Raw genomic sequence first — 25,353 nt, 5'->3', positions numbered from 1 at the left:
AGGCCCCGGAGGGGGATGGCGGGGGGCAGGGCTGGTCTCCACCTGGCAGAGCCCCCAGAGCCTGTGGATGGCCGCCCCTGCCATAGGGCTGCCGCTGTGACAGAGGGGGCACCAGCCAGGCTGGGCCGTTCCTAGGCCACTCATGGTGGCGGGCATGGGAGGGGCGTGGGTCACCTTCCTCTGCCTCTGCCAGGGCCCTCTGCAGCTGCCCCACGTGGCTGTGGGCTTGGGCACGCTCGATCTCCACCCTGCTCAGCTGGCTGCACAGGTTCACCACCTGGACTCGGGCATCGTCCTGGGCAGAGGAACTGAGGTCAGCAGGACAGCCTGGGGACAAGGAGCGCTGAAGCGTCTGCTGGCAGGCTGGGTGTCAGGGGGGCAGCTTGGGGTCCAGCCTGGGAATGTGGGGCAGGGCTGTGGGTGGGGTGGGCTGTGGGCAGCAGGGAAGGCCAGGTCTGGTGGATGGCTGAGCTGCCCTGCTGGCCTGGGGGTGCCCAGAGGGGCCAGAGATGGGGCTAGGAAGAGCAGACGTGGGCAGGGCTGGTCATGGCCTGTGGGCTAGTGTGAAGGGAGACAGGCCCCCAGACAGGGCAGAGCTGAGCGGGGTGGGCCTGCCCTGGGTCTGGTGCCAGCAGGAGGTGGGCCTGAAGGAGCTGGTGGGGCCCAGTGGGCTCTGTGACCATTGGACTGTCTCTCCCAGTGTCCCACCCACTGGGGTCCCAAGCCCACTCTGCCACCTGGCAAGTCAAAAAGGGACAGACCACAGTGGCTCTGGTGGAATCCTGCGGCCAGGAGCACATCTGAGCAGCCACCATGTAGTGTCCCCATGCGAGGGGCTCTTCCATGCAGCCTTGGGGATAGTTCTTCCAGAATGGCATGGGGTGGTGACTGGGCCCCAGGGGACATCACAGTGGGGCCAACTCAGGGGCTCTGTGGCCCACCCTGAGGGATGGTGTGGCTTTCTGCCATGTGAGGGTCAGGGCTTGAGGACAGAGGACAGTCTGGACACTGACCCTAGGGCCCGCCAAGGTCTCAGTGGGCCTGAGGACAGACTCACACATGGAGAGCAGTCTGGGTGAGTGGCTGTTCCCTGATCCCAGAGCCCCCAGGGCGTGTGCCCACATGGGTGGGGAGGACCCCAGATGCCCCTCACACCGCTCCCGTTGGGCATCCTGAAGTTTCTGCACCAGGTCTCCCAGTGCGTCCCGCACAGAGGCCACGTCCGTCACCTCTGAGTCACAGTCTCCAGGTGCAGGTGAGCGCTGTTGGGGTGGCGAGCGGGACCCAGTGGGGGAGCTGGCTCTGTGCCACCCAGGTTGAACGTGGGAGCTACTGGAGCCTGCAGTAGGTGACAATGGAGGGGACGTGAGGGACAGTGACAGGAATGTGGGCACTCCCCCTTCTCTGCAGCTCCTGCTGTGGGAGCTGGGTTGGGGCAGGGGTGGGCTCAGGCTCCTAAAATTGCCGCGACTGGTCCAGTCCCCTGGTTGTGTGAGACCTAGGAAGGGGCGGGGTGCCCAGGTTAGGGACAGAGCTGGACAGGAGGACACTGACCTTTTGTAGGAGACCCAGGTCGCTCTGGAGAGGCGGAGGGGCTTTGACCCCGCAGCCCCAGGCCACGGCGAAGTGTGGAGCACAGCCTGTTCAGTTGGGCTTCTGTATCCCGCCTGGCACCCTTGGTCTGGGCCAGCTCCTGCTCTAGACCGTGGACCCGGCCATGGGCACTGTCCAGGCGAACCTGAAGACTGTCAGCCAGGCTGCTGGCCTGCTGCAGCCTACTGGTAACACTGAGCAAATCAGTACGCAGGGCCTGCTCAGCCTGCCGGCTCTCTCGGAGGTGCCCCTCCAGCTGCTGCGCCCGGGCCTCCGCTGAGGCCTCTGCCTCCACCAGCTTCCACCGCAGCCCTAGCACCTGCAGCGGGATGTGGGGGAGGGTTGGGGCTGGACAAAGGCTCTTGACACCTGGGCTGGCTGGCCATTCAGGAGACCAGGCCTATCTGCCCCGGGAGACCCTTCCCCTGACCTCTGGACCTCACTCTCTTGCCGGTCACAGCTGGAGGGACTCCAGATTTGCTTCCCAGTTGTATTAGCAGGTGGGGACACTTGAGCCAAGTGGGAATGGCACCTCAGGACCGCAGAGTGTCCAGCAGCAGAAAGCCCTGCTGGCAGCCTGGAAGTCCCTGCTGTGTGCAGCAGCCCCAGTACCCTCCCGCTGGGGGCTCCCTCAGCCACTGCTGCAGACCCTGCACGGTCCCCTGCACTAGTCAGGCATGGCCCTGGGCCAGCACCTGCACTCAGGCCCTCTCCACAGCTGTGTGTGAGTGGGGAGCATGCAGGCTGCAGGAGCTGGGCACAGACAGGCCCCGGGTTGGAGATAAAGGGTGGCAGGCGGGGCCTGGCCTCACCTTGCTTTGCCCTCTGGGGGCACAATGACAGCCCCACTCACAGATGGGGCTGTAGTCATCTGGTGGGTCACACAGACTGTGGGAGGTCAGCCCTGTGTTCTCTGGGCATGGCCTGGGCTCAAGGCAACTGTGGCGTGCACACCTTTCTGAACCAGGGGCCCCAGTGGCCTGGGGACCCCAAGGCTCGGGAGCTCTTCTGGCTCTGGGAGGGTGGAGACCCTGGCTGTGTGCAGGGCCTGCTTCGCACAGAGCTGGCAGGCAGAGCTGGGGCTGGGCACAGGCTCTGGGAGCTGAGTCAAGGCTCTGTACAGGTGTGGGGAGCGGGAGCGCGTGTGTCGGGACATGGGGACAGCGTGCAGTCGGTCGTGGGGGGTGTGTGTGCATGGCACAGGCGTGAGTGTGAGCTCAGACCGTGGGCTCTTGGGCACCCCTCATTTCAAGGTCCCCTGCCCCCTCAGAACTCTGTCCTTCAACTGGGCAAAAGGTGGTCCTTTTCTGAACAGCTCCCTGGGAAGTCCAGGGAGTGTCTGCAGTTGGGTCCCTTGCCTCAGACCCATCTGCCCTGCCCTGGCTGCAGTCACTTAGCATGTGGGCTGTGGACAGGCCCACGGGGGCAGGTGGGAGTCAGCCTGGAAGTGGGCACTCTGGTTGTCCCCTGCCTCCTTACTGGGCTTCCTGCGGGCCCTTCCACAGACCGCAGGGTCCTACCTCCTTCTGGGTCTGCTCGTGGGCGGCCTCGGCCTGTGCCACCTGCCTCTGCAGTTCCAGTGCTTCCTGCTGGCTCTGCCACCACCGCCGGGCGTCCCTTGTGCCTTGGGTCCGCAGTTCACTCACCTCCTGGCCCTTCCTCTGAGTCTCGCTTTCCAGCGCCCTCACCTGGGAGTGGCGGCTCTGATGGGCAGAGACCCAGCAGCACCCCACCCCGCCTCTGCTCACGTGTCCTTCCTCATGGCAGCTGACCATACTATGGGGCCCCAGGCTAAGTCCAGCTCTGGGCAGGGACCTTGGGTCCCCCATGTGACCAGGCACTGGGAGCCAAGCTCAGCCCTCTGCAGACACATACCTGGTACTCCTTTCTGAGGTGGGCTGGGGCAAGGAGGACATGAACGGGTCGGGGACACTGACCTGAGAGCTGAGTGGTATGGAGGGGTCTGAGTTGGGCTGGCTCTCACTAGCAGGTGGCTCTGGTCAGTGTGGCCCCTAAAAGAAGCTCCTGCCCAGGATGGTTGAGGGGGGCAGCCTGGCCGAGTGTGGGGACCTCTACCTGTCTGCGGCTCTCCTGCAGCTCCCGGCGGGCGTCTCCCCAAGCTTGCTCCAGCTCCTGCAGCCGGGCCCGCAGCACCCCAGCCTCCTCCCGAGCAGCCGCCAGGACCTCCTCCAACACCAGCCGCTTCTGCTCCTGCTCCTCCTTGGACCGCTTAAAACTGAGCAAGCACCAGAGGCTACTGGACACCCCAGGGTCTGACCTCTTCCTGGGGACCCTGCGGCTGCCTTCCTGAAGCCCAGCCAGGCCCCCAGGTTCCCCCAGGCTGCGGAGGCAACTCCTGCAGGGCAGGGCCAGGGTCCTCGCCCCCCTGCTTGGGCTGGCCCTTGCAGGCCTCTTGGGCTGGGCGGTGGAGGTTGGTGCCTCTCCCTCTGTCTGGCCCAGCTGAGTGCATGCCCCATGCCCCCCTGCTTGTGTCCCAGACCACACCGCAGCCAGGGCTGAGCTGCAGGGCTACTCCCTGGGATGGCCACCATACCTGGCCTTCTCCTGCTCAGCCCTGAGGACGGCCGCCCGCAGCTCGGTGTTGGAGTCCTGCAGCACACTCTTCTCTCGGGTCTCATCGCTCAGAGCCCGGCGGGTCTCCAGGACCTCCCTGTGCAGACCCTCTCCGCTTTCCTCCCAGCCCCGAAGCTCCTGGTGCAGCCCGGCCAGCTCTTCCTGGGCCACGTTCAGCTGTGCCCGCAGCTCCTCAGCCTGATGGAAGCAGTTGGTTTCAGGGCCGGTCCTGGGGGCTGTGGCCTGGGTGCTCAGGCAGCTGCTCCAGGGACACATGGCAGCACACGACTGATCCTGGTCTTGAGGGAGCTGGTTTCTCATGCAGCCCTGGGTCCCCGGACCCCCAGCCTCGCCCTCCATGGGTGAGAAGGCACCACCTTTCTACCATTGCTGAGGCTGGGGGCAGCTTAGTCTACCCAAGCCCAGGTAGACTCTACCCTGACCCCCAGCCCTTCCCTGTCCTGGACTCCAGACACTGGGCACTGGCGGACAGGCCTGCCTGGGCAGAGCTGTTCACACCTCTGCACCATCCTCACCCACACTGGGCTGCTGCTGTCCAAAGGCCCTTGCCCCCGGCTGACCTGCGCCCACTCCTCTCTAATGAGTGTCAGCGAGGGCCACTCCTGCCCTGGAGTGGGCAGCTGGTCAGTAGCCCAACGGCTCAGCACCAGACACTGCATGGCTGTGGCATGCCTACTGACTCCAGCCTCCTCACTCCGCTTCCCGCATCCATGGGCGGCAGCTGGGAGGCAGGCCAGTAGCTGTGCCCTCAGAATCTTCCAGCAACTGGGCACCAGTGGGGCTGGGCTTCTGGGACTGGAAGCTGCCACCACAGCAGCAGCCTCCACGGGCACAGCTCACAGGGGCACGGCCTCTCAGGCCTGGGACCATGGGGCACAGAAGGCCACTGCGGGTGGCTCTGGGGCCCCTGGGAGCCACTGCCCCCACCCCACTCCTGGCCTTGGTCTTCCTGCGCCTCTGGTGTGAGTCCTTGTTGCTTGCCAGGCCTGTCCCAGAGTATGACCCATCCCTGCTCCAGTGGCCTCTCCCCCTGCAGGGGCCTCCAGGTAGGGCCTGGATGGTGCAGTGTGCCCTGGGCTAAAGCACAGGAGGGGGCCGTGCAGCAGCCTGGAGTTGGCTCCCCACTGTGGACAGGAGGCTTCTCAAGGTACTCGGCGCCGTGGTGGACAGGTCTGGAGGGGAGGCCCGCTGGGAAGGCTCAGGGTTGGGCAAGAGCAGCCCACCTGTAGCAGTCAGGCTCTGGGCAGGTGGGAGCTTGCTGAGGCCCAGCCCAGACCCCTGGCCTCCTGCCTCCCAGCTCTGAGCTACGGCCCTGACCAGCAGCCTCTGAAAAGGCTCCATCCTGGCTCTCACAGGTCTCTCGGGAGGAGGAGAAGGAGGAAGTCGGCAGGGGCAAGCTCAAACACTCCGCCAGGGCAGCTGCTAGTGTGCCAAAAGCAAACCCCTCGCTGCTTCCACAGGACCTTGTCCAGGCCCCTGGCCGCCTGGCTGGGAGTCTGCCTGCTGTTTATTGTTGTTCTGTTTTTGGAAGGGCCCCAGCCTCCCCTCCCACCCCACATGTGGGAGCCACAACTGTGCTGAGCATTTTCCGCTGAGCTCAGCAGAAATCCGCCCAGAAGGTCAAGGACCAGGGAAAGGGCCTATCCATCATAAAAGAAGCTGCTTTCATTTCCCAGGGCGGAGGAGATGAAAACCAGGGAAACAAACGCAGGGCGGCCCCACCCCCACCTCTACCCTGTGTCCGCCCACCCCTCATGAGAACAGCCATCCCTTTTACTGGAATTTTACAGCCAGATCGCTTAATGTGATTATAATCATTATTTCTTTACTAGAAATCGTACGAACAGCCTCTTTTAACCTCCTGCAGGGGGGCAGCTCTGGAACTGCAAAGGAGGCAGGGAGGGGAGGTGGGGAGAGGGCAGCTGTGGGGCTGGCCCGGGTGCAAGTGAGCACGCGTGTGCTCTATGGGATGTGGGTGTGCAGGCGCCAGGGAGCATGCATGTGCTTGGCGGGCATGCCGAGCATGAATGTGCACGCATGTGCTCTGGTGTGCAAACGTGTGTGTGTGTGAGAGTATATGCATGATAGCTGTGCCTGTGTGCACGCGTGTGTGCTTGCTGTTCCTCCTCGGCATGCATGTTTGGTGGTGCCCACGTGTCTGTGTGTGAGTGCTTGGGTGTCCAGCATGCACTTGTCACTTGGTGTGTGTGCTCCGAGCAGCACGTGATGCACGAGCACACTTGTGCATGCATGAGTAGTATCCGTGTGTGGGTCTGCGTGTGTGTGCGTGCACGTGTGTGTGAACCTCAGGCAGGGCTTGCAGGGTCTGGAAGTTCCTCCAACTTACAGGCTGTGGAAATGTCAGGTTTCCATGGCAACCCTGGGCTCGGCCAGCGAGGGAGGGCTCTTCTGCCTCCTTCTCTGTGATTGTTCCTCTGAGCCCCCCACCTCCTCAGCCTCCGGTCATCCCTGCACCCCTTGTGGGGTCTCCTTCCCCTTTCGGTGTCCCTACTCCTTTTGTGGGGTCCCCGTTCCCTTTCCAGGTCCTCTCTGACCACCCGAACCTGCCTTGAACCTGACCCTCCTGGACCCCAACAAAACAGATGTGTCCGTCCCCAGGTCCTCGCTATGCTGCCCCGTTTTGAAAGCCCACTCTGCTTCCCCTGTGGCCGCTGACCAGGCCTGACTTTGAAATCTGCTGGAAGGAGCCCTTTCTCTTTGGGGCCAATGTAAATAGCCCGTCAAGCTAAATCATCCTCTGCTCTCGGGCCACGCTGGCCCCACAGGGTGTGCCGGGAGGGCTGAGCCCCTCTCCCCGCTGAGCCGGGTGCATGTGGCACCAGGCCAAGGTCCCGCTGGCCAGTTTTGGCACACAGCCTAGGGAGCCGCGAGGCTGCCTGTCCCTGCGGGCCCACCTGGGCTCTGCTGACCCCAGATCCAGCCCTCAGTCACATGTCCCCTGCCCTGCCTCTCACAGGCGTCCCCAAGTCCTGGCAAATCTCCTTAGAAACGCCTCTCAATCTGCTGGCCTGCTGGGCCCCAGTCCGGCCTCTCTGTGGCTCCTCCTGCCCCTGCCCAAGTCTGCGTCCTACCCACCACGATCACGTAGCTACTGGGCTACTGGGGCCTCTGTGCTAGCACAGAACCTTGCCAGGCCCGACTGTCCCTGAAGCCTCCATGTCTCTTCCTGCCCCACTACTCCAGCCGCCTCCAGCCCCAGCCCCATCCCACCCCAGCATCCGGCTGGCCTCCCTGACATGCTGGCCACCCCAGTCCATGCTTCTGCCCAGGGCTGCCCTGCCTGGGCCTTCCCACAGCTGATAGGCTGAGGTCCAGCCTCCCCTGCCCCATGCCCAGTGGCTGCTGCCTCCTGAGAGTCCACAGCCCCTCCACAGGGGGGTGCCTCTGACTCCTGATGTCTTAGCTGTGTGGCAAGAGCATGCTGGGTGGGGGCCCCCACCCCTTGACCCCTGGATCATGTGGTCCCAACAACCTCCTGCGTGCTGGCCGGCCAGTGCAAACCCTCCCTGGCCATCCTCCCTCTCCAGCCTCCTGGGTCCCAGCCTGCCCGCAGCAGCCAGGACCCCCCCACCCCCGCTGCCATGACCAGGACTTGGACAGTCACGCCCACCCACTCCAAGCCAAATCCCTTTCCTCAGGTTCAGCATCTTTACCTTCTTTTCACTAAACAAAAGGCCAGCTTCCCCTCACCGACACAGGAGCCTGTGCCGTTTTATCAGCTCCGAGAGGGAGTCAGCTGCTCGCACCCCAGGTGCCTCCTCCTCCTGCCCCCTGGGCCTCCCTCACCTCTCTCTGCGCTGTGCTCCTCTTGGCCGCCATCTCCCGGAGACTCTCGCTCAGAACTGCGGTCTGTCTCTGGTGGGTGGAGATGGCCTCCTCAAGCTGGGCCTGGAGGGCCTGCAGCTCCTCCGTCCTGGTGGCAACAGTGGCCTGGGGAAGCAGGGAGCCGCTGCGTGTCAGGGAGGCAGCCGATGCAGGCGTCTCATGCTGGTGAAGGGTGCGGGTGGCAGCCTGAGGGGAGCTTGGCTCCAAAGCCCCCTGCCCCACTCTGTTTTCCCTCTGGGGCCAGACGATGGCGGAGGACAGGGCCCAGGACCCAGGAGCTGACTTTGCTCCTGCCGAACACTCTCCCGCTGGGCTCCTTGGCTCGTGGGGAGGAAGCAGGGTGGTCATTTGGCGGGTGCACAGGCCCTGCCCTCAGCGATACGGGCACTTGGGGTTCCCCATGTGGGCAGTGAGCTGGGTTGCCTCTGCCCTTGCAGGACTTGCTGGCCACACAGGCCCAGTATGTGGAGGAGGACCCGGGGCCTGGCCTGCAGCACTCACGAGGCCAGTCCCAGGCCGGAGCCCTCTGATGAGGTGCCTGCTTCCCCTCCTTGAGGGACCCTGGCCCCTCTGCGTGGGGGAGGAAACAGGACATCTGTGTGGAGATGCGGCTTCCTGGGAAGCCGGGCACTCTGCTGACCACTGCTGACCCTCAGTTCCTGAACTGTCACTAGGCAGGTGACGTGGGGACATCCATGGCCCCGCCTGCCAGGTGAGAGCACCGGGGTCTTGCCTGCCTTGTCACTCAGGCTGTGCAGGGATGCCACCATGGCCAGGCAGCTCTGGCACCACCTGGGACGCGTCACAGCCTGAACTATCCTCGGGTCCCACGCCCACTCTCCTGCCTGGCACGGACCCTCCCCACCGTGCCCTGGACCACGGTGTCCTCTCATGAGAGAACGGGAGAGCTTCCTTGGCTACAGTAGCTGTGGCCGACCAGCAGCAGCTGGGCAGAGCGGGGGGCCAGCTGGTGGGGCACCGTGTTCCAGGGAGGCACGGGTTCCGCCTGGGAGGACCCCGCCCTACGTCCTGCAGGCCACTGGCTAGGGGCCCTGCTGTGGAGCCCTGTGTCCTACACCCCTGCTGGACTGATGAGTCACCCCGGATGGCGCGGTCTGAGGCTGTAGGACGAGCACAGGGCCCTGGGGCCGTCCTGGCTCAGGACAGCAGGCCCCTTCGCCCAGGCAGCCCTCCTGTCGCCCGCAGCTGGTGCTCCTTGGCTGTTTCCGTTCCCGCTCCTCTCAGAGGTCTTAATTTCCGTTTTCTGAGCTGAGGTGGCAAAAGAGCCCCTATGAGCTCCCCTAGGAGGTCTGCTGGCTGGAAGGCCTGGTCCTGGGTCAGCAGCGGGCAGGCTCCAGAGGCCAGCGCTGTCTGCAGCACGGCTCTCTGGGGGTACCTGCGTCCCTCTCAGGGTCTCGGGCAGCCTTCATGGTTCCCTGCCCATAGGGTGGAGCTGAGAGGGTCGCTGGGAAGGAGGAGCACAGCCACCACCAGGCTGAGTCAGTCCTCCCAGCCTGAGGACCTTGGCCTGGCTCAAGACAGGAACAGAGCCAAGGCGGTGGCCGGAAGCAAGAAGTCTGAAGCAAGACTCTCCTGGGGTCAGGGTGCCTTGGGCTGCCTGCCCAAAGCGACCACACAGTCTGGTCTTGGTGTCAGGTGGGAGGGCCAGGCAACCCCCTGGAGTCACCTCCTAACTGGAACCTCTTTCCTGCTGCACAGCACCTGGGGTCAGCCATGAGTCCCTGCCTCCTGGTCAGAACAGCAGCAAGCCCTCCCAGGGCCCTGCCATGCGAGACCTGCCTCCCACCCCCGCTCATGCCTCCCAGGCAGGCAAGCAACGGTTAGGGGACTGCAGGGATTGCTCTGGGGGCAGTGTCGAAGCAGGATCCCCGGCCAGTGTGCCTCTGGGAACTTCTGCGGGTCCCTATCTGTGCTTTACTACCAGCTCAAGCACAAGCCGGGCAAGGCAGGGTTGGTGTGGCCACAAAAAGGGCACAGGCCTAGGGTCCACCTCAGCCCTCTCCTCCCTGGTCAGGTCTCCCCTCTCTGCCTCTGCGGGTTCCGAGGGCAGGGAACACCAGGCAAGTGGAGTCCAGTGTCCTGGCCTGCATAGCAGGGACCAGAGCTAGCTTTGGCTTTGCCGCCACCAGACGTCTCCTCCCTGTTCTGGGAGGACGGGGACAGGCGGGGAGGGTGCTGGTGTCTGGCTGCAGGCTGGGCCATGCACAGCCAGGCCAGGAGCTGCTTCCTGCTCAGGGAGGAGGGCTCACCTGGGCTTGGGCCTGCTGGCTCTGAGCCTCCTGCTGCACCCGCTCCAGGTCCCGTGTGGCCCTGGACAGTTGTTCTCTCAGCAGGCTCCTCTCTGCTTCCTTTAGAGACAGGGCCTGGACATAGGGGTGCTCGTGAGGGCTGGGACGGGGGCTAGGCCCTTCTTAGGCCAGCAGAGCACTGAGCGCCTGGGCCCCTGCAGGCTCGACCTGCTCGTGTCTCCACGCCCTGCTGCAGGGAAGGTGGCCTTGATCCCTGGGCCTTCACCTAGAGCTCCTGTCTCTGTCCACATCCTCTGGCCTGGTGTCTGTGCCCAGGCAGCCCTCCCGAGCACCCCATCCGGTCTCTGCCTAAAACCCTGCTCTCCCCCAACCTGAACCTGCCTGCAGCCCTGCTCTGTCCCAGTGCAGACCAGAGCGTCACGACCTTGACTCCTGCAGACAATGGTCCTGCAGGGCACAGGAAGGAGGCACCAATGGCCCTGAAGCCCCCGAATGCCCATCTCACTAAAGGTGTGAGGAGAGCAGGGGGCCTGGCCCAGAGAGGCCTCGACTGTCCCCGCTCACAGCAGCCTGTGCTCCACCAGCAAGCCCATGGGCAGTGGAGGAGCCGGAGTGCCCCTCACACCAGTGCTGACTCCCTCTCCACCCCAGCCTACGGGGGAGGGAAGCCCAGAGACTCGTGTCCACGTGCAGGATGCCCCGTTCAGCTGTCTTCCATCATGCCTGATGTGACCCCGGCATGGGCAACAGGAGACCACGCAAGGCAGCCCAGGAACGTTGCACAGGGGGTGGAGAAGAACCAGGAAGCCCAGAGATGGGTGTGCGAAGGCCTCGGAACACGTGGAGGACCAGGCCCCTGGCCAAGGGGGCTCTTCCACTTCCGTTAGGGAGGTGTAGGAGGTGACGGGGGGCCCACGTTCAGAGGAAGGCGTGTGGAGTCAGCACGGGCTCTCTTCTCAGGCCAGCTATGGGTCTTCTCTGTCTTGACGCTGGGCAGCCCGAGGAAAGCCCTGGACCGGTGTGTGAGGTGGGCGGGGGCATGAATGCGTTTCGACTCAGGACAATGTCGGCAGGCAGCTGGTTCAGCAGGGTGCACCCCAGTGCTGCGTGTTTCTGCTGCAAGCAGCCTCAGGAGGACGTGCATACTAAAACCCTCCTCTGGTCTTCTCCTGGGTCCAGGTGGGAGCCTCAGCATCTGGGACCTGGCCACGTGGTCACTATCTGCTACTCCTGGTGGCCCTGGAGCACACCTGAGACCTGCTAATGACGGCCCAGTTTTGGATGGTCGGAGGGCTGTGGCGTGGAGCCCTGGTGGTCAGCTCTGGTCTCTGGGAGGACTGGAAACCGACTTCAGCACATGGTCAATCATTCATGGATGGGGAAGCCCGGTGGAGGCCCTGGATACCAAAGCTCAGAGGCCTCCTGTGTGGTGGGTGCAGAGACCCAGGGAGGCCACACGCCAGCCCCAGACTGGAGACCGGGGCCTGCCCGGGGCCCAGCTCCTGTCTCTTCTCCCTCTGGTGTAGCCTTCCTAACACAGGCAAGGTCAGCCCAGCCTTCGGGCGCCCCGTGAGGTGGACCGGGGGTCATGGGCCTGAGGGGCTGGTGGGCCCCCACGCTGGCAGTTGGCTGGCACCAGTGCGACTGGCCTGGAGATGGCTAAGTCTGGACTGGCATCCACGTGGGCGTCAAGTGGGGACTCGCGGGGTCTGTGCTGACCTCAGCACGCCCAGGGTCACGAGGAGCAATCCTGGGGGCAGGTGCATGTGGCAGAAGACAGGCCCCTCCAGGGGCACCCTGTGTCTGCGACTGTCTTGGAAACCAAGGCTCCCTGCTTGGTCCTCTTCCTCCTGGACCCCTGGCTTGTTCCATTCAGAGTCAGGGCATGTCTGTCCCTCTCGAGACCCTTGTTAGTGGACACAGCAAGGAAGTGCCTGCTGGAAGTCTTCAGAGTGTCCGTTCCCGGGCGCGAGGCTTTGCTTGGCAAACAGACCTGAGCAATCCCAGCTCAGACTGGCAGGCCGGCAAGAGCAGGCACTGAGTAGACGCGTCCCTGCAGCCCTGCCCAGCGTCTCCGACTTGTCCCCAGAGCTGCTCTTGGTCCTGAGGCCTGCTCGGAACTGTTCCAAGACTGAAGTCCTGATGGCTCCCTCAGGTCCTGCTGTCCTGTTCGGCTCTGTGTCTAACTGGTGGCTGGATATGCAGGGCAGCTCTCAGGCCGCACGTGATGAGCACAGGCAGTGCAGCCTGGTGGGTGGTGTCGGAGAGGTGAGGGCCACACAGGGCCTTGGCCACTTGGCTTCCCTGGGCCTCTCCCCGGCCCCCAGTACAGGGTGATGGCACTGCATCCCCAGGGCCTCTGGACCTGCCCTTCCTTTGGCTGACCCTGGCCCAGCCCTGGCCTCTTCCTGGCCTCCCTGGTCTCAACCTCTCTTCCCAAAGCCCCTCGTGACACCCACTACTCAAGAATGGCTGCCACTCCTGTCCCCAGACCTGCGTGAGGTGCCGTGGTGGCTCTCCAAACTCCTCGCTGGCTTCCTGGCTCACTGCAGCTGGTGGCTGCGAGGCCACACCACCCCCGACCTTCCTCCAATGCCCCAGACTCCTGTTCCTCCTTTGAGGCCACTGCAGGGTGCAGGGTGGTGGCACTCAAGAGCATGGACTGCAGCCCCTTGTGGGCAAGCTGCCTGGTCCTGGCCACGGAATCCCAGTAAAGTGGGCTCGATGAGCACGTCCCTGAGTGCCGAGACTGAAACTAGAAACGCAGTGCGATGATAAGGTCGGCTGCTCCAGCCTCCGTGGCTCCCAGCAGTCGGCCTTTGTGCCAGCAGCTTGTGGTCCTTGTCCTGCTGTGGTGGCCCATACGGATGTGTTCACTTGTCTGTCCTGTTCACTCAACAGTGAGTTCTTCAGGGTGGTCTATGCCCTGGAGAGGCCTGCACTAACCCCTCAGACCCAGTGTGGTCTCAGCTCCTGGGTGGATGGATGACCAGTGGGCAGTGACAGCTGTATGCCTAGATTGGTGGTCAGGCTGAATACTCTGAAGAATGACTGGTCAGACGCATGGATGGGTGGTATGGCATGTAGATGGACTGCTGAGTGTGAGCTTAGGAGTGAGCACGTATCAGTGGATGGATGGATGGACGGTCAAGTGAGTGGATGAAACGGCTGGGTGAGTTGGTGGACAGATGATCAGGCGTGTGAATAGATGACCATGTATGTGGGTCGACAGCTGAATGTGTGGAAAGAAGAATGGATACTCAGATGAGTGAAGACAGACAAGTGAATGGAAGAACAGTCAAGTTGATGGATGTGTGGATGGATGGATGGACGGATGTGTTGGCGGGTAGGTGGGTAGATGTGTGTATGGATGGTTGGATGGATGTGTTGATAGGTAGGTGGATGGATGTGTGAATAGATGGTTGGATGTGTTGATGGGTAGGTGGGTGGCTGTGTGGATGGATGGATGGATGGATGTGTTGATAGGTAAGTGGGTGGATGTGTGAATAGATGGATGGATGTGTTGACGGGTAGGTGGGTGGATGTGTGTATGGATGGATGGATGGATGTGTTGACGGGTAGGTGGGTGGATGTGTGTGGATGGATGGATGGATGTGTTGACGGGTAGGTGGGTGGATGTGTGTATGGATGGGTGGATGGATGTGTTGATGGGTAGGTGGGTGGATGTGTGTATGTATGGATTGATGGATGTGTTGACAGGTAGGTGGGTGGATGTGTATAGGTATGGATGGATGGATGTGTTGATGGGTAGGTGGGTGGATGTGTGGATGGATGGATGGGTGGATGGATGTGTTGATGGGTAGGTGGGTGGATGTGTGAATAGATGGATGGATGTGATAATGGGTAGGTGGGTAGATGTGTGGATGGATGGATGGATGAATGTGTTGATAGGTAGGTGGGTGGATGTGTGAATAAATGGTTTGGATGTGTTATGGGTAGGTGGGTGGATGTGTGAATAGACGGATGGATGTGTTGATGGGTAAGTGGGTGGATGTGTGGATGGATGGATGGATGTGTTGACGGGTAGGTGGGTGGATGTGTATAGGTATGGATGGATGGATGGATGTGTTGATGGGTAAGTGGGTGGATGTGTGGATGGATGGATGGATGTGTTGACGGGTAGGTGGGTGGATGTGTATAGGTATGTATGGATGGATGTGTTGATAGGTAGGTGGGTGGATGTGTGAATAGATGGTTGGATGTGTTTATGGGTGGTGGGTGGATGTGTGAATAGACGGATGGATGTGTTGATGGGTAGGTGGGTGGATGTGTGGATGGATGGATGGATGTGTTGATGGGTAGGTGGGTGGATGTGTGTATGGATGGTTGGATGGATGTGTTGATAGGTAGGTGGGTGGATGTGTGAATAGATGGTTGGATGTGTTTATGGGTAGGTGGGTGGATGTGTGAATAGACGGATGGATGTGTTGATGGGTAGGTGGGTGGGTGTGTGAGTAGACGGATGGATGTGTGATGGGTAGGTGGGTGGATGTGTGGATGGATGGATGGATGTGTTTATGGGTAGGTGGGTGGATGTGTGAGTAGACGGATGGATGTGTTGATGGGTAGGTGGGTGGATGTGTGGATGGATGGATGGATGTGTTGATGGGTAGGTGGGTGGATGTGTGTATGGATGGTTGGATGGATGTGTTGATAGGTAGGTGGGTGGATGTGTGAATAGATGGATGGATGTGTTGATGGGTAGGTGGGTGGATGTGTGGATGGATGGATGGTTGGATGTGTTGATGGGTAGGTGGATGGAGATGGGTGGTTGGTTGGTTAGCAGGATGTCTACCAGGGAGGAGTTCAGGCCACAGGACTGCTGTGGAATACTGAAGCTGCACCAGGAGTAACCTGGAAAGGTTGCACATACCTGGTGGGGGTGGCCCCAATGCTGGGCTGGAGAGGAGAGTGAGGGGTGCAGGCCCTCACCTCCTGCACCACCATTACCTTCTGCATCTCGTGCTCCAGCTGGTGGAGACTGTCCTTCTGATCCTGCTTCAGGCTCTGAATTTCCTCCTCTAGAGTCTCCCTGGTGGCTTCACTCCTTGCCAGCAGCTCCCTCTCCTGCTGCAGCCTGCGTGTGGCCAACTCCTTCTCCTCTGCCAGGGATAGAATGAGGGCCTCCTGTGGAGGCACAGGGCAGGTGACGAGATCAGGGCCAGGAGACCTCCAGGCACCTGTGGTCCCAAGTGAGGCCCAGGCCCTGCATGCCAGGACTGGACAGTCTGGCCGGCTGCCCTCCCCTGTTGTCTCCAAGGCCCCACTTGGGCTGGGAAGACTCTTCGGGTCTCAGCACCACTGTCGCCCCTTCTTCTAATGGTTCCTGTACCACTTACGAACCTCTGCCTGGTGCCGCTGATAGGCGTGGGGCATAAAGACCTGTCAGACAAGGCCTCTGGGGGCCAGCGGCCAGTAGGGGAGCGCTGGTGGAACAAGGTTTCCTCCAGCTCCGAGCGCCAGCCTGCAGCCAGGGCAACTGACCGCCAGGCCCCACCCCTTCTGCAGAGGGAGCCTCCCTGACACACCTACTCGCACGCAGGGCTCCCTGGGGGCCTTGTGCCTCGGCTTGAGCTGTAAGGAGGAGCCCGCCCCCGGGTCCCACCCCAGAGAGCGTGTGGGGCTCTTAGGAAGTGGACAGGTCCCAGAGTCCCCTGGGAAGCAGACCTTCTCCCGCTGGAGCCGTGCCAGGGCCTCCTGGTGGGCCAGTGCCTGGCTGTCCAGGGCCTGCTGCAGGTGCTGCTGCTGCCGTGCCACCTGCCACTGCAACTGCCCCACGTCCCTCTGCAGCTCCGCCTCCCGGATCGTCCAGTCCCTGTTCAGTCTCTCCATTTCCACTGAGAAGCCAGAGACATGTCAGGCCCACCTGGTGTCGTGCCCATGAAGACAGCCCCCTGCTCCACCTGTGGCCAGCACCTGGCAGGGTGGCCAAGCAGGGGCAGGGCACAGGGAGGGTGTCAGGAGGCTGCTGTGCTGACTGGGAGGCTGACCCAGTTCTGAGCCTCGGCCCTTCCAGTGCAGGCCAGGCAGATGGTGGCCTCCCCTGTGTGGGCAAGGGTGGCATGTCCTGAGTTGCAGAAGCTCTGGCCTGTGCTGGTCCCCTGGGAGCTGGGGAGTGTAAGCAGTGCACCTGGAGAGGGATTTGTCCTCGGCAGGGAAGTGGGCAGAGGGAGCCTGCCCGCCAAAGTACCTTGCAAGGTCTGCCGAGCGAGCCGGGCGCTCTGGGCCTCTCCCTCCAGCTGTTCCTGCTGGACCTGCAGTTTCTTGGCCCGTTGTTGGGCCTCAAAGAGGCTGCTCTCCAGAGAGTCCCTCTCCAGCCTGCAGAGGCATCAGACAGCAGGTGCATCGCCCAGGCACTCTGGCCATGAGAGGACCTGAGCTGAGGCTAGGCCAGTGGATCAGCACATCGACCGTGTCTCATTCATTTCAAATCTCTAAGAATGAATTGGACCCTCACAAAACTGTTTCAGGAGGAGTTAAAAGGCAAGTGCAGAAACAAAAAATAATAAGTCACAGAAAAACAACTCAGAACCATAAAAATAGAAAAAACATAAAAAGGTACTTCATATTCTTCTTAAGCAAGACATGAAAACCAGAAAAAAATCAAGAGTCAAACAGATCTGAAGAGAGGGCGGGTGAGTATTCCTGCAGAAAATATTTCATAAACCAACTTAAAGATGATGGACAGATTAGAAGAAAATCTGCACTAAATAAATAAATAAAGGATTAGCATCCATCACATGCAAAGAGCTCCTACCAATCAATGAAAGTCGCTAAGCCTGTAGAAAAATGACGGTTAATCACAAAGAAAATACAAATTGCTAAAAATCTACGAAACTTACTTAACCTCACAAGTGCCCAGGAAGATTCAAATCACAGTGTTATTAATCATTTATCAGATTAGCAAAAGCTTAAAACAGTAACAACACTGAGGCTGGCAGGCGGGAGCACCCTAGGTATGCATAACTTGGACTGCAATTCCATTGTAGAAGTACAGACGACACTGTGACCACACGCACTGTGGCTTTCATAGGGTCCTGACTGGATGTGGCTGAAATGCGTACACATGGGAGAAAGTTCTGGAAATCACGGTGCACCCTGAGTCTCACATGCTGAGGAAGTCATCAACAGAGGTAAGGAAACAATCTTCTATTCTCCGTGGAAAGAGTCCCTCAAAGCACCGCCCGTTGGGACTTCACAAGGAGCGTGTCGGCGTGTGGGGAGGGTCGCCTTGGCAACGTGCACACGGATCATGTGGACGCACTTGCTCAGAAAGTGAAAAAGCCTGAGCTACTGACAGTCCCCCAGCGACCAGCTGGCCCGCCACCTGCACACGAGCTGTGTGCGTCATGGTGAAAACACAGCCCCCACACAAAGGCACACGCTCAGCTGCCCAGAACCCGCGGCAGTGCCTCAGGGAGCACCGGGCCCATCACCATCACCCGCCTCCTGGACTTGTGCCTGGTCTCCAGGGGACGTGGCCTGGGTCCCTCTGATGTCTGCCTGTCGCCTGGGAATCCGAAACTTGTCCAGCTTCCCTCTGCTGAGACCCAAGAGCAACTCCTCCACTGCTGGGCCCCGGGAGCAGAGGCCGCAGGAGCAGAGGTTGCAGGAACAGAGGCCCGGGGAGCAGAGGCCAGGCATGCCACAGGGCAGGGCAGCCAGGGTAGCTGCCTGGGGCTGAGGAGCCACCAGTGTGAGAGCTGGCCAGTGTGTCTGTGGGGTCCTCAGAAGCAAGGGCCTGCAGCAGGGCTGCCCAGCACCCACCATCATTGATCACCTGAAAGCTCACTAAAACTGCAGCCCAGAGCCAGCCGGAGAAGCAGAGTGTGGGAGACAGACCTCCTCTGGCTGAGTCGCTGCTGGGCTGGCGACTCTCTGGGGCTGCAGGGCTGCTGTGTGCAGTGGTCCTGTGTCCAGTGATCAGGGCTGAGACCAGGGGCCATGGGACAGCATCCTGGCCATGAAGGGCTCTAACCAGGGTTGTGTTCTGGGAAACAGACATTCCCAGGGCCCAGGACCTGTGCTCCCGCTGACCCTGGGCAGCCTTTCCCAGAACAGTGGTCTGTTCTGATTTCATTTGGAGGAGCGGTTTCTCCATGAAGGAGTTTCAGGACCTGGGACTCTAGGGATCCTCACACTCTCAGATGCTGAGCCCCAGGAGGAAATCTAAACACAACAGTCCACAAGGTGCAGAAAGCCAGCCAGGCTCTGGTCTCTGCACAGGCCCTGGAACCAGTTCAACCCATGGGCAATAGCCTATGGGCACCACTGTTCTTGCCCACAGGTGCCCGTTTCAACTTCTGGACATTTCCTGACTTTGGTCTTTGGGGCTCCCCAACTTCGCCTTGTGGCTCCTGGGGTGCAGGAATGGGTTTTAGACCCAGCCCTGCTCTCAAAGCCCTGTGACTCTGGCTTCCAGAGTTGCTACAGGGATGTCCAGAGTTTTAAGATGGTTGACGCAGCAGTTCAGGGACCCGGTGGGGAGAAAGGTTTTGTGTCTGCTAGAGGAAGGACCCTGGGTGGTCTCTGACTTTCTTGCCACCTCTCTAGGTGAGCCTACCTGGGAATGAAATCTCAGGAGTGCAGCAGCATGGAGGGAGGAAGAGGTAGCTGAGGGCTATGGGATGCCTGGAGCCAGCCTTGCCTGAAGCTAGGTTCATCCTGAACTTTTCAGATCTGTGAGCAAGACATTCCACCTCTTTTTCCCACTGGTCTGAACTGGGTTTTTGCTGCCTGTCCCACGTCTTTGGAAAGCTGACCCCATGATTCTTCATGGATGTGCCTGGTCTAGATGCTCTTTCACCCCAAAGGCACTGTGCTTCCCCTCACTCAAAGCCCACCCTCCAGGCACACACAGTGGACATCACTGTGTCTCTCCCACCACTGCCCACCACACTGCAGGCTCTCCAAGATCAAGGCCACATGAGACACAGTGGCAGGCCCATAGGTACCTGAGCTCAGATGCTTCCTCAGCTGAGAGCTGTCCCTGCCTCTCCAGGGCCTCCTGCTTGGCCAGCAGCTGGGCTCGCTCCCCAGACAAAGCAGCCTTCTCCTCCAGGGCTTGCTGTAGAGTGTCCATCTGGGTGTCCTGGTCCTGCAGACTCTGTGCTAGCTGCTCCTCCAGGGCCTGTTTCTTGCATGTGACCTAGGGGATGGGAGAAGGGGACAGTGTGGCAGAGAAAGAGAGTAAGTGGGCAGGTGGGAGGGCTCTGCCCAGGGAAAGGAGGGACTTTAGAAGAAGAGACTTCATTCAGAATGGCATGGAGGTGAAGGTGGAGGACATGGTAGATGGGAACCACTGATCCCCAGAATGCACACGCTGTCCACCAGAGAGGGAGGTTGACTCCTGAAGCCACAAAGGAGGTGCTGTTAAACTGGGCACTCCAGGGAGAACCCAGCTGCCAACCTCACTGGCAGACTTTATGGGGCCGTGAGTGTCTAGGGGGCAGGACACAGGGCTGAGACATGGCAACAGCAGTGACAGGACAGCAGTGACAGTGGTGCAGACCAGTATTTGCACCAAGAGAATCATGACGTTAAGACAAAGTGTATCCCAGGAGCAGGCCCCAAGGAGCTGGGATCCTGGAGAGAAGGGAGGCAGGAATGAGCGCACCATATGCTCTCTCTCTCTACTCAAGTCATTTGCTAATTTAAGTTCAGTCTGAGGGACTGACATGCTGGGGAACCCACAGCCATCAAGCATGAGCCACATTTCATATTTAATTCACAGAGGACTTGACTCTAGTATCAGGGGGGAGTCAGAAATGGCCTACCCTTCCAAAAAACTGAAACTCGGGTGTGCATTGCCTTGGTCACTGATTGGATTATAGTGCTCATTTCCTACTTTTCACTGCCTCTCAGAATCAAAGATAAAGCCCTGGAAGAATGGCATTGTCCATAACTTCAAATCATTTATAAAACTTTACATATGATATCTGATATTTAATCAACATGACCATGCGTACTAGGAGACAGGACCACATGACAAACACAACAACGCACATAAAAACCGAAAACAGAGTAGATGCTCCTTCACCCCAACCAACTTTCCAGATATTGGAGTTGCCATACACAGAATTTAAAACACTCGAAAAATATGTTGAAGAAAATGGGTGGCGGGATGTAGAAATGGGTACTAAGTATGAAAAGTATAATTTTAAAATACAATAGTCAAGATTAATAAATAATAGATTCAATGGCAGATTAGACAAGGGAGAAGAGAGGACTAATAATCTGGAAGATAGGCCTAAGTATATATAAGTGAACCATGAAGAGAAAAAAGAATAGAAAATACAGAAAATAGTATAAGAGAAGACCAGAAGAAAGGCCCATCATGTGTGTAACTGGTCAGATTTTGATTCCTTTTTTTTTTTTTCCCAGGTACCAGTTCTGACAAAGACATTACAAGAAAAGAAAATACAGAGCAATATTCCTCATGAATGTACATGCAAAAATCCTTAACAAAAAGTAAATTTAATCTAAAAATATATAAATTAATATTAACTTATTACCAAGTAGGGTTACTTCATGTATGTAATGTTGGTTTAACATTCAAAATATTAACAAATATAATTTATCAAATTAACAAAATAAGAGGGCAATAATACCATCTTAATAGATAAAAAGAAAGCATTTAGCAGAATTCTGTGCTCCTTATTGACTTTTTAAAAATCTCAGTCTACTAGGAATGAAAGGGAATATTCCCAATCTGATAAAAGGCATCTATGAAAAGCATATAGATAATATCATAGCTAATATTGAAATATTGGATTCTTTCTTCATGACTGGGTTTAGTGAAAGGATGATCACTCACCACTTCTATTTAACTTTGTTATGCAGGTCTCACTGCATAAGAGAAGAAAAAGAAAAAGTATTGAGAAAGGAAGTACAATTGTTACTCAAAGATCCATCACATGAGTAATTTGTCAGATTCAAATTCTGGCAAAGACATGACAAGAAAATAAAATTACTTATGAATATAAATGCAAAAATCCTATACTTATAAACCACAGTATTTATAAATGAATTTTTCAAGGTCACAGGATTCAAAATCAGTACATGGCATTGTATTCCTATGTACTAGTAGTGAACAACAGGAAAATGCAATTGAATCAGCAATGTAATTCACGATGTCAAATCTTGGAGTTAATCTAATAAAAATGTGTAAGGCCTCTATGCTGAAAACCATAAAACATGGCTGCAATGAATGAAAGACACGATTCTTCAGGTGCATGGATATACTACATTCATGGATAGAAGACTCCATATCGTCAAGATTTCCAGTCTCCTCAAACTGACATATGAATTCAACCAAACCCTTTTCAAAGTACTAGCAAGTTTTTATAGAGTGGGGCATAAATCACCAAGAGGACTGTAGAATGCAGATGGGCACGCAAACGAATCCAGAACAGGAAAGACAGCTTGGAAAAGGGGAATGAGGTGGGAATACACATCGACATGATGTCAGGACTTTCTATGATAAAACAGGGAGATCTCGAAAAGAATGGATAGATTGATGAACATAGATCCACAAGCCCCACACAGACAATTCAATTTCAACAAGTTGCCGAGATAATCCAAGGAGAGTTTATTTGAAAAATGGTGCTGGAACAGTTGGATATCAGTATGAAAAACAGTAGTACTTCAAACTATGTAACAGTGGTCCTTGAACTTAGCGTGCATCAGAATCACCTGGGAGGGGGGCTAGTTAAAATCCAGATTTCTGGGTTCTCTTTATGGAGCTTCTGAGTCACTAGGTCAGGGTGGGTCATGAGGATTTGTATTTTAACAAGTTCCCGGATGGTGCTTATACTGCTTGCAGACACTTGGGAAACCACACAAATTAACTTGAAGGGGACCAAAGACCTAAAGCAAAAGTCAGAATAAAACCTAGGAGGCTCTCTTCTTGTCCTTAGGCTAGGCAAATATACAGGAAATAACGGGCGCGAAAACTGGCACGTAAGAGTCCAGCAGTAGAGTGCCTGCCTTGTATGCATGAGGCCGAGTTCAAGTCCAAGCACCACAAAAAAGACAAAAAAAAAAAAAAAAAAAAACACACACACACACACAAAAAAACAAACTAATCATAAAATCAGAAATTTGCAAAAGTTAAAATTTTATGTCCATCAAAACTACCATTAAGAAAGCATAAAGGCAGACGCAAACTTGGGGCAGAATTCGCAGCCCATCTCTCTGATGCAGTTCTGTGTTCACGATAGAAGTTCTACATACATTCACAACCAAAATACAAAAACACAGCTTTAAAAATGGGCAAAAGACTTGAGCAGACATGAATATTCAATAAGCATATGAAGATGTGTTAGCTGTTGGGGAAACATCAGTTAAAAGCTTGGTGACATATGACTTCCCACACAGAGAATCCCTAAACGGTAAAACAACATCAAACGCTGACAGACCAAGAAGCGACTGAGTGAAAGGACGTGGCCGCTTTGGAAAGCTGCTTTGGCAGTTCCTTATAAAGTTCAACACACTCCTACACAACAGCTCCGCACTCTCCCTCCATGTGTTTAATCAAGAAGAAGGAAAAGGGTGGTAGATTCCAAGATGGCAGCTCAGAAACACTCCATCATCAGCAGAGTCTCAGGGGACGGGGTCCAAACACTGGAGAGCACCAGTCTTCAAAGTGGGTGATTGTGGAAAGGCACTGAGTTTTAGCTGTGAACAGAGACTTGAAAAACAGACTTGGGAGCGGGGACTGAAGTCCAGAGGACAGGATGGAGGAGGAAGAAAGGAGACAACCGGGACACAAGCAGGTCAGGTCTCAGAGCCGCGCAGAGGCGCGCCCAGAGACTGTGGCCCTGAAACCGTAGAGCCTGCCAACATCTGGAAGTGCTGTCCACTTCCCGACACAGGTCCCGGTGCCGATCGGGCCAGTGGAGAAGGTCTTGTCTGAACTAACTGAGGTGGGAGTTGTTTCAGTCAGCTTTTTGCTGCTATGGCCAAAAGACCTGACGAGAACCATTTTGGAAGAGAAGTTGATTTTGGTTCATGGTTCCAGAGGTCTCTGCCCACAGGTGGCCAATTCCTTTGCTCTGTGTCTGAGAAGAGGCAGCAGATCATGGTGGAGGGTGTGCAGGAGGAGGGCAGCTCAGGACATGGCAGTCAGGAAGCAGAGAGAGAGCTAGGCTCACCAGGGACAAAATACACACCCAAAGGCACGCCCCAGGGACCACCTCCTCCAGCCACCCTGCCTACAGTACCACCCAGTTAATCCACATCCGAGGGTTAATCCAGGGACCAGGCCACACCTCTCACGATCTGGTCATTCCACCTGTGAACATTCCTGCATCATCTCACACGTGAGTTTTGGGGGGACGCCTCACATCTAAACCATACAGGAGCCCGCTCTGTTTGTGTCCGAGAACTAGCTGCAGTGTTGCACACTAAGCAGGCACGGCGATGGGGGAAATCTGAAACAGCTGCCGCGAGTCTGTGCTGGGAAGCTGATCTGTAAACAGAGGCACTTCGCAATCAGGACTGTCCACCTGGGAAGCCGGCCGCGGGGCCCGGGGTGGGGGAGGTTGTGTGGCCACCTCCGGGAGCCGCGTGCCAGGCTGGAGCTAGGGGCGGAGTCCGCGTGGTGCCTGCCACCTGCTCTTCCACACCTTGATGCAGACAGTTGGACCCGATTGTGATCTGTCTCTCCTCTTTCTTTCCCCTTTTTAAGATTCCTCTTCTTCTCCTTTTGATATTGGATATCTGAGTTCCTTTTCTTCTTCCCTTTTTCCTCTACAATCAGAACATCTGAGTCCATCTCGCTCTCTTTTTTCTTCCACTTTCTCATTTCCCCACCTTTCAATTTTTCCTTTCTTTTTTGTATTATTTTCTTCTATTTAAAAAAAATTGTGTGTGTGTGTGTGTGTGCGCACGCGTGCTTGTGGTCCTGGGGTTTGGACACAAGCCTTGTGGAAGCTAGGCAAGTGTTCTTCTCCGACTCTTTGCTTTAGATTTTGAGGAAGGGTCCCACTATGCTGCCCAGGCTGGTTCTGAACTTGTGATCCTCCTGCTTCAGCCTCCCGAGTCACTGGGATCACAGGTGTGAGCCACAACACAGACTACTTTAAAATTTTTCCTTATTAATCAGTGACTTTTCAGCTTATTCTATATTAGTTTTGCTCTTTTCTTTTCTATCGTCATTGATGCTGGTGGTGGTAGTTGTCTTTGATTTGTCATTACTGTATTCCCACACACGGTCTGTTTATACTTCGCAATTGTTCCTCTCATTAATTTTCTCTGTAGTGCTGGGGATGGAGCCCAATGCCTCAGGCATGCTCAGCAGGCATTTTGCAACCGACCTACATCATCAAACCAGTTGTAAGAAACTGCCTCAATCCAGCCATGACTTCTCCTGTTCGAACCTTAGCAAATGCTTTTTCTTAAACAATAGGGGAAATAAAAGTCCCCTACTTATAACTCAGCCCCAAGTAAGCACAGTTAGGGAAAGCCTGAGGTTCCCTTCTTGACGACTCACCCTCCTAGCAACAGCAAAGAGCAATAACACAACTGCTGTGCACACCACACACGAGGGACCTGAGCATAGGTAGCTTCCGCACCCTTCAGACTGCGCATTGCTGACAAGCCTGCAGGCGTGACCACAGAAGGTGCACCCCAATGCACAGCTGCCTGCATCACACCTGCCTAAACTTTCAGAGGGTTCCCATCCTTGTGAGATATATAGGGTCACTTCATCTCCAACACAGCATGTACTGTGTCAAAACTCAATAAATAGATCCAAAAAAAGCCATATGAAAAGTTCACTAAGGTCTCCATTTGGAATTGAACTCAGCACTGTATTCAAACTAATTTTCCTGGACACATCAAGAGAAGTTTGCTCGGGCTGGGCTGTGGCTCAGTGGTAGCACACCTGCCTAGCATGCGAGAGGCTCTGGGCTCAATCCTCAGCACAACATTAAAAATAAAAATAAAGGTATTGTGTCCACCTAAAACTAAAAAAATATTTAAAAAAGGAGAAGTTTGTTCATTAAGAAGGTCCTCACATAAAAAT

General features: G+C 57.0%; 1 protein-coding gene across 1 annotated transcript in view; it reads right to left on the bottom strand.

Annotated features, from left to right (window-relative positions):
* Positions 1-370: 370 nt before the first annotated feature.
* The window catches only part of CROCC2 (ciliary rootlet coiled-coil, rootletin family member 2), a gene marked incomplete at its 3' end in the record, with an annotated part of 50,851 nt that continues 25,868 nt past the window's right edge, over positions 371-25,353 (bottom strand). The window contains exons 17-28 of the mRNA XM_079130409.1: positions 19,280-19,473; positions 16,516-16,643; positions 15,993-16,162; positions 15,276-15,452; positions 10,305-10,418; positions 7,996-8,139; positions 4,148-4,365; positions 3,670-3,829; positions 3,114-3,281; positions 1,555-1,912; positions 1,014-1,339; positions 371-430 (exon numbers count right to left, since the gene is read on the bottom strand). Of these exons, the coding sequence (XP_078986535.1) occupies positions 371-430; positions 1,014-1,339; positions 1,555-1,912; positions 3,114-3,281; positions 3,670-3,829; positions 4,148-4,365; positions 7,996-8,139; positions 10,305-10,418; positions 15,276-15,452; positions 15,993-16,162; positions 16,516-16,643; positions 19,280-19,473 (2,217 nt within the window). The remainder of the gene's footprint in view (positions 431-1,013; positions 1,340-1,554; positions 1,913-3,113; positions 3,282-3,669; positions 3,830-4,147; positions 4,366-7,995; positions 8,140-10,304; positions 10,419-15,275; positions 15,453-15,992; positions 16,163-16,515; positions 16,644-19,279; positions 19,474-25,353) is intronic.

Source organism: Sciurus vulgaris (genome assembly GCF_902686455.1).
Source record: "Sciurus vulgaris genome assembly, chromosome: 3".
Lineage (NCBI taxonomy): Eukaryota > Metazoa > Chordata > Mammalia > Rodentia > Sciuridae > Sciurus > Sciurus vulgaris.
The sequence above is the reverse complement of the archived record's forward strand: the minus strand, read 5'-3'. Positions and strand labels throughout refer to the sequence as shown.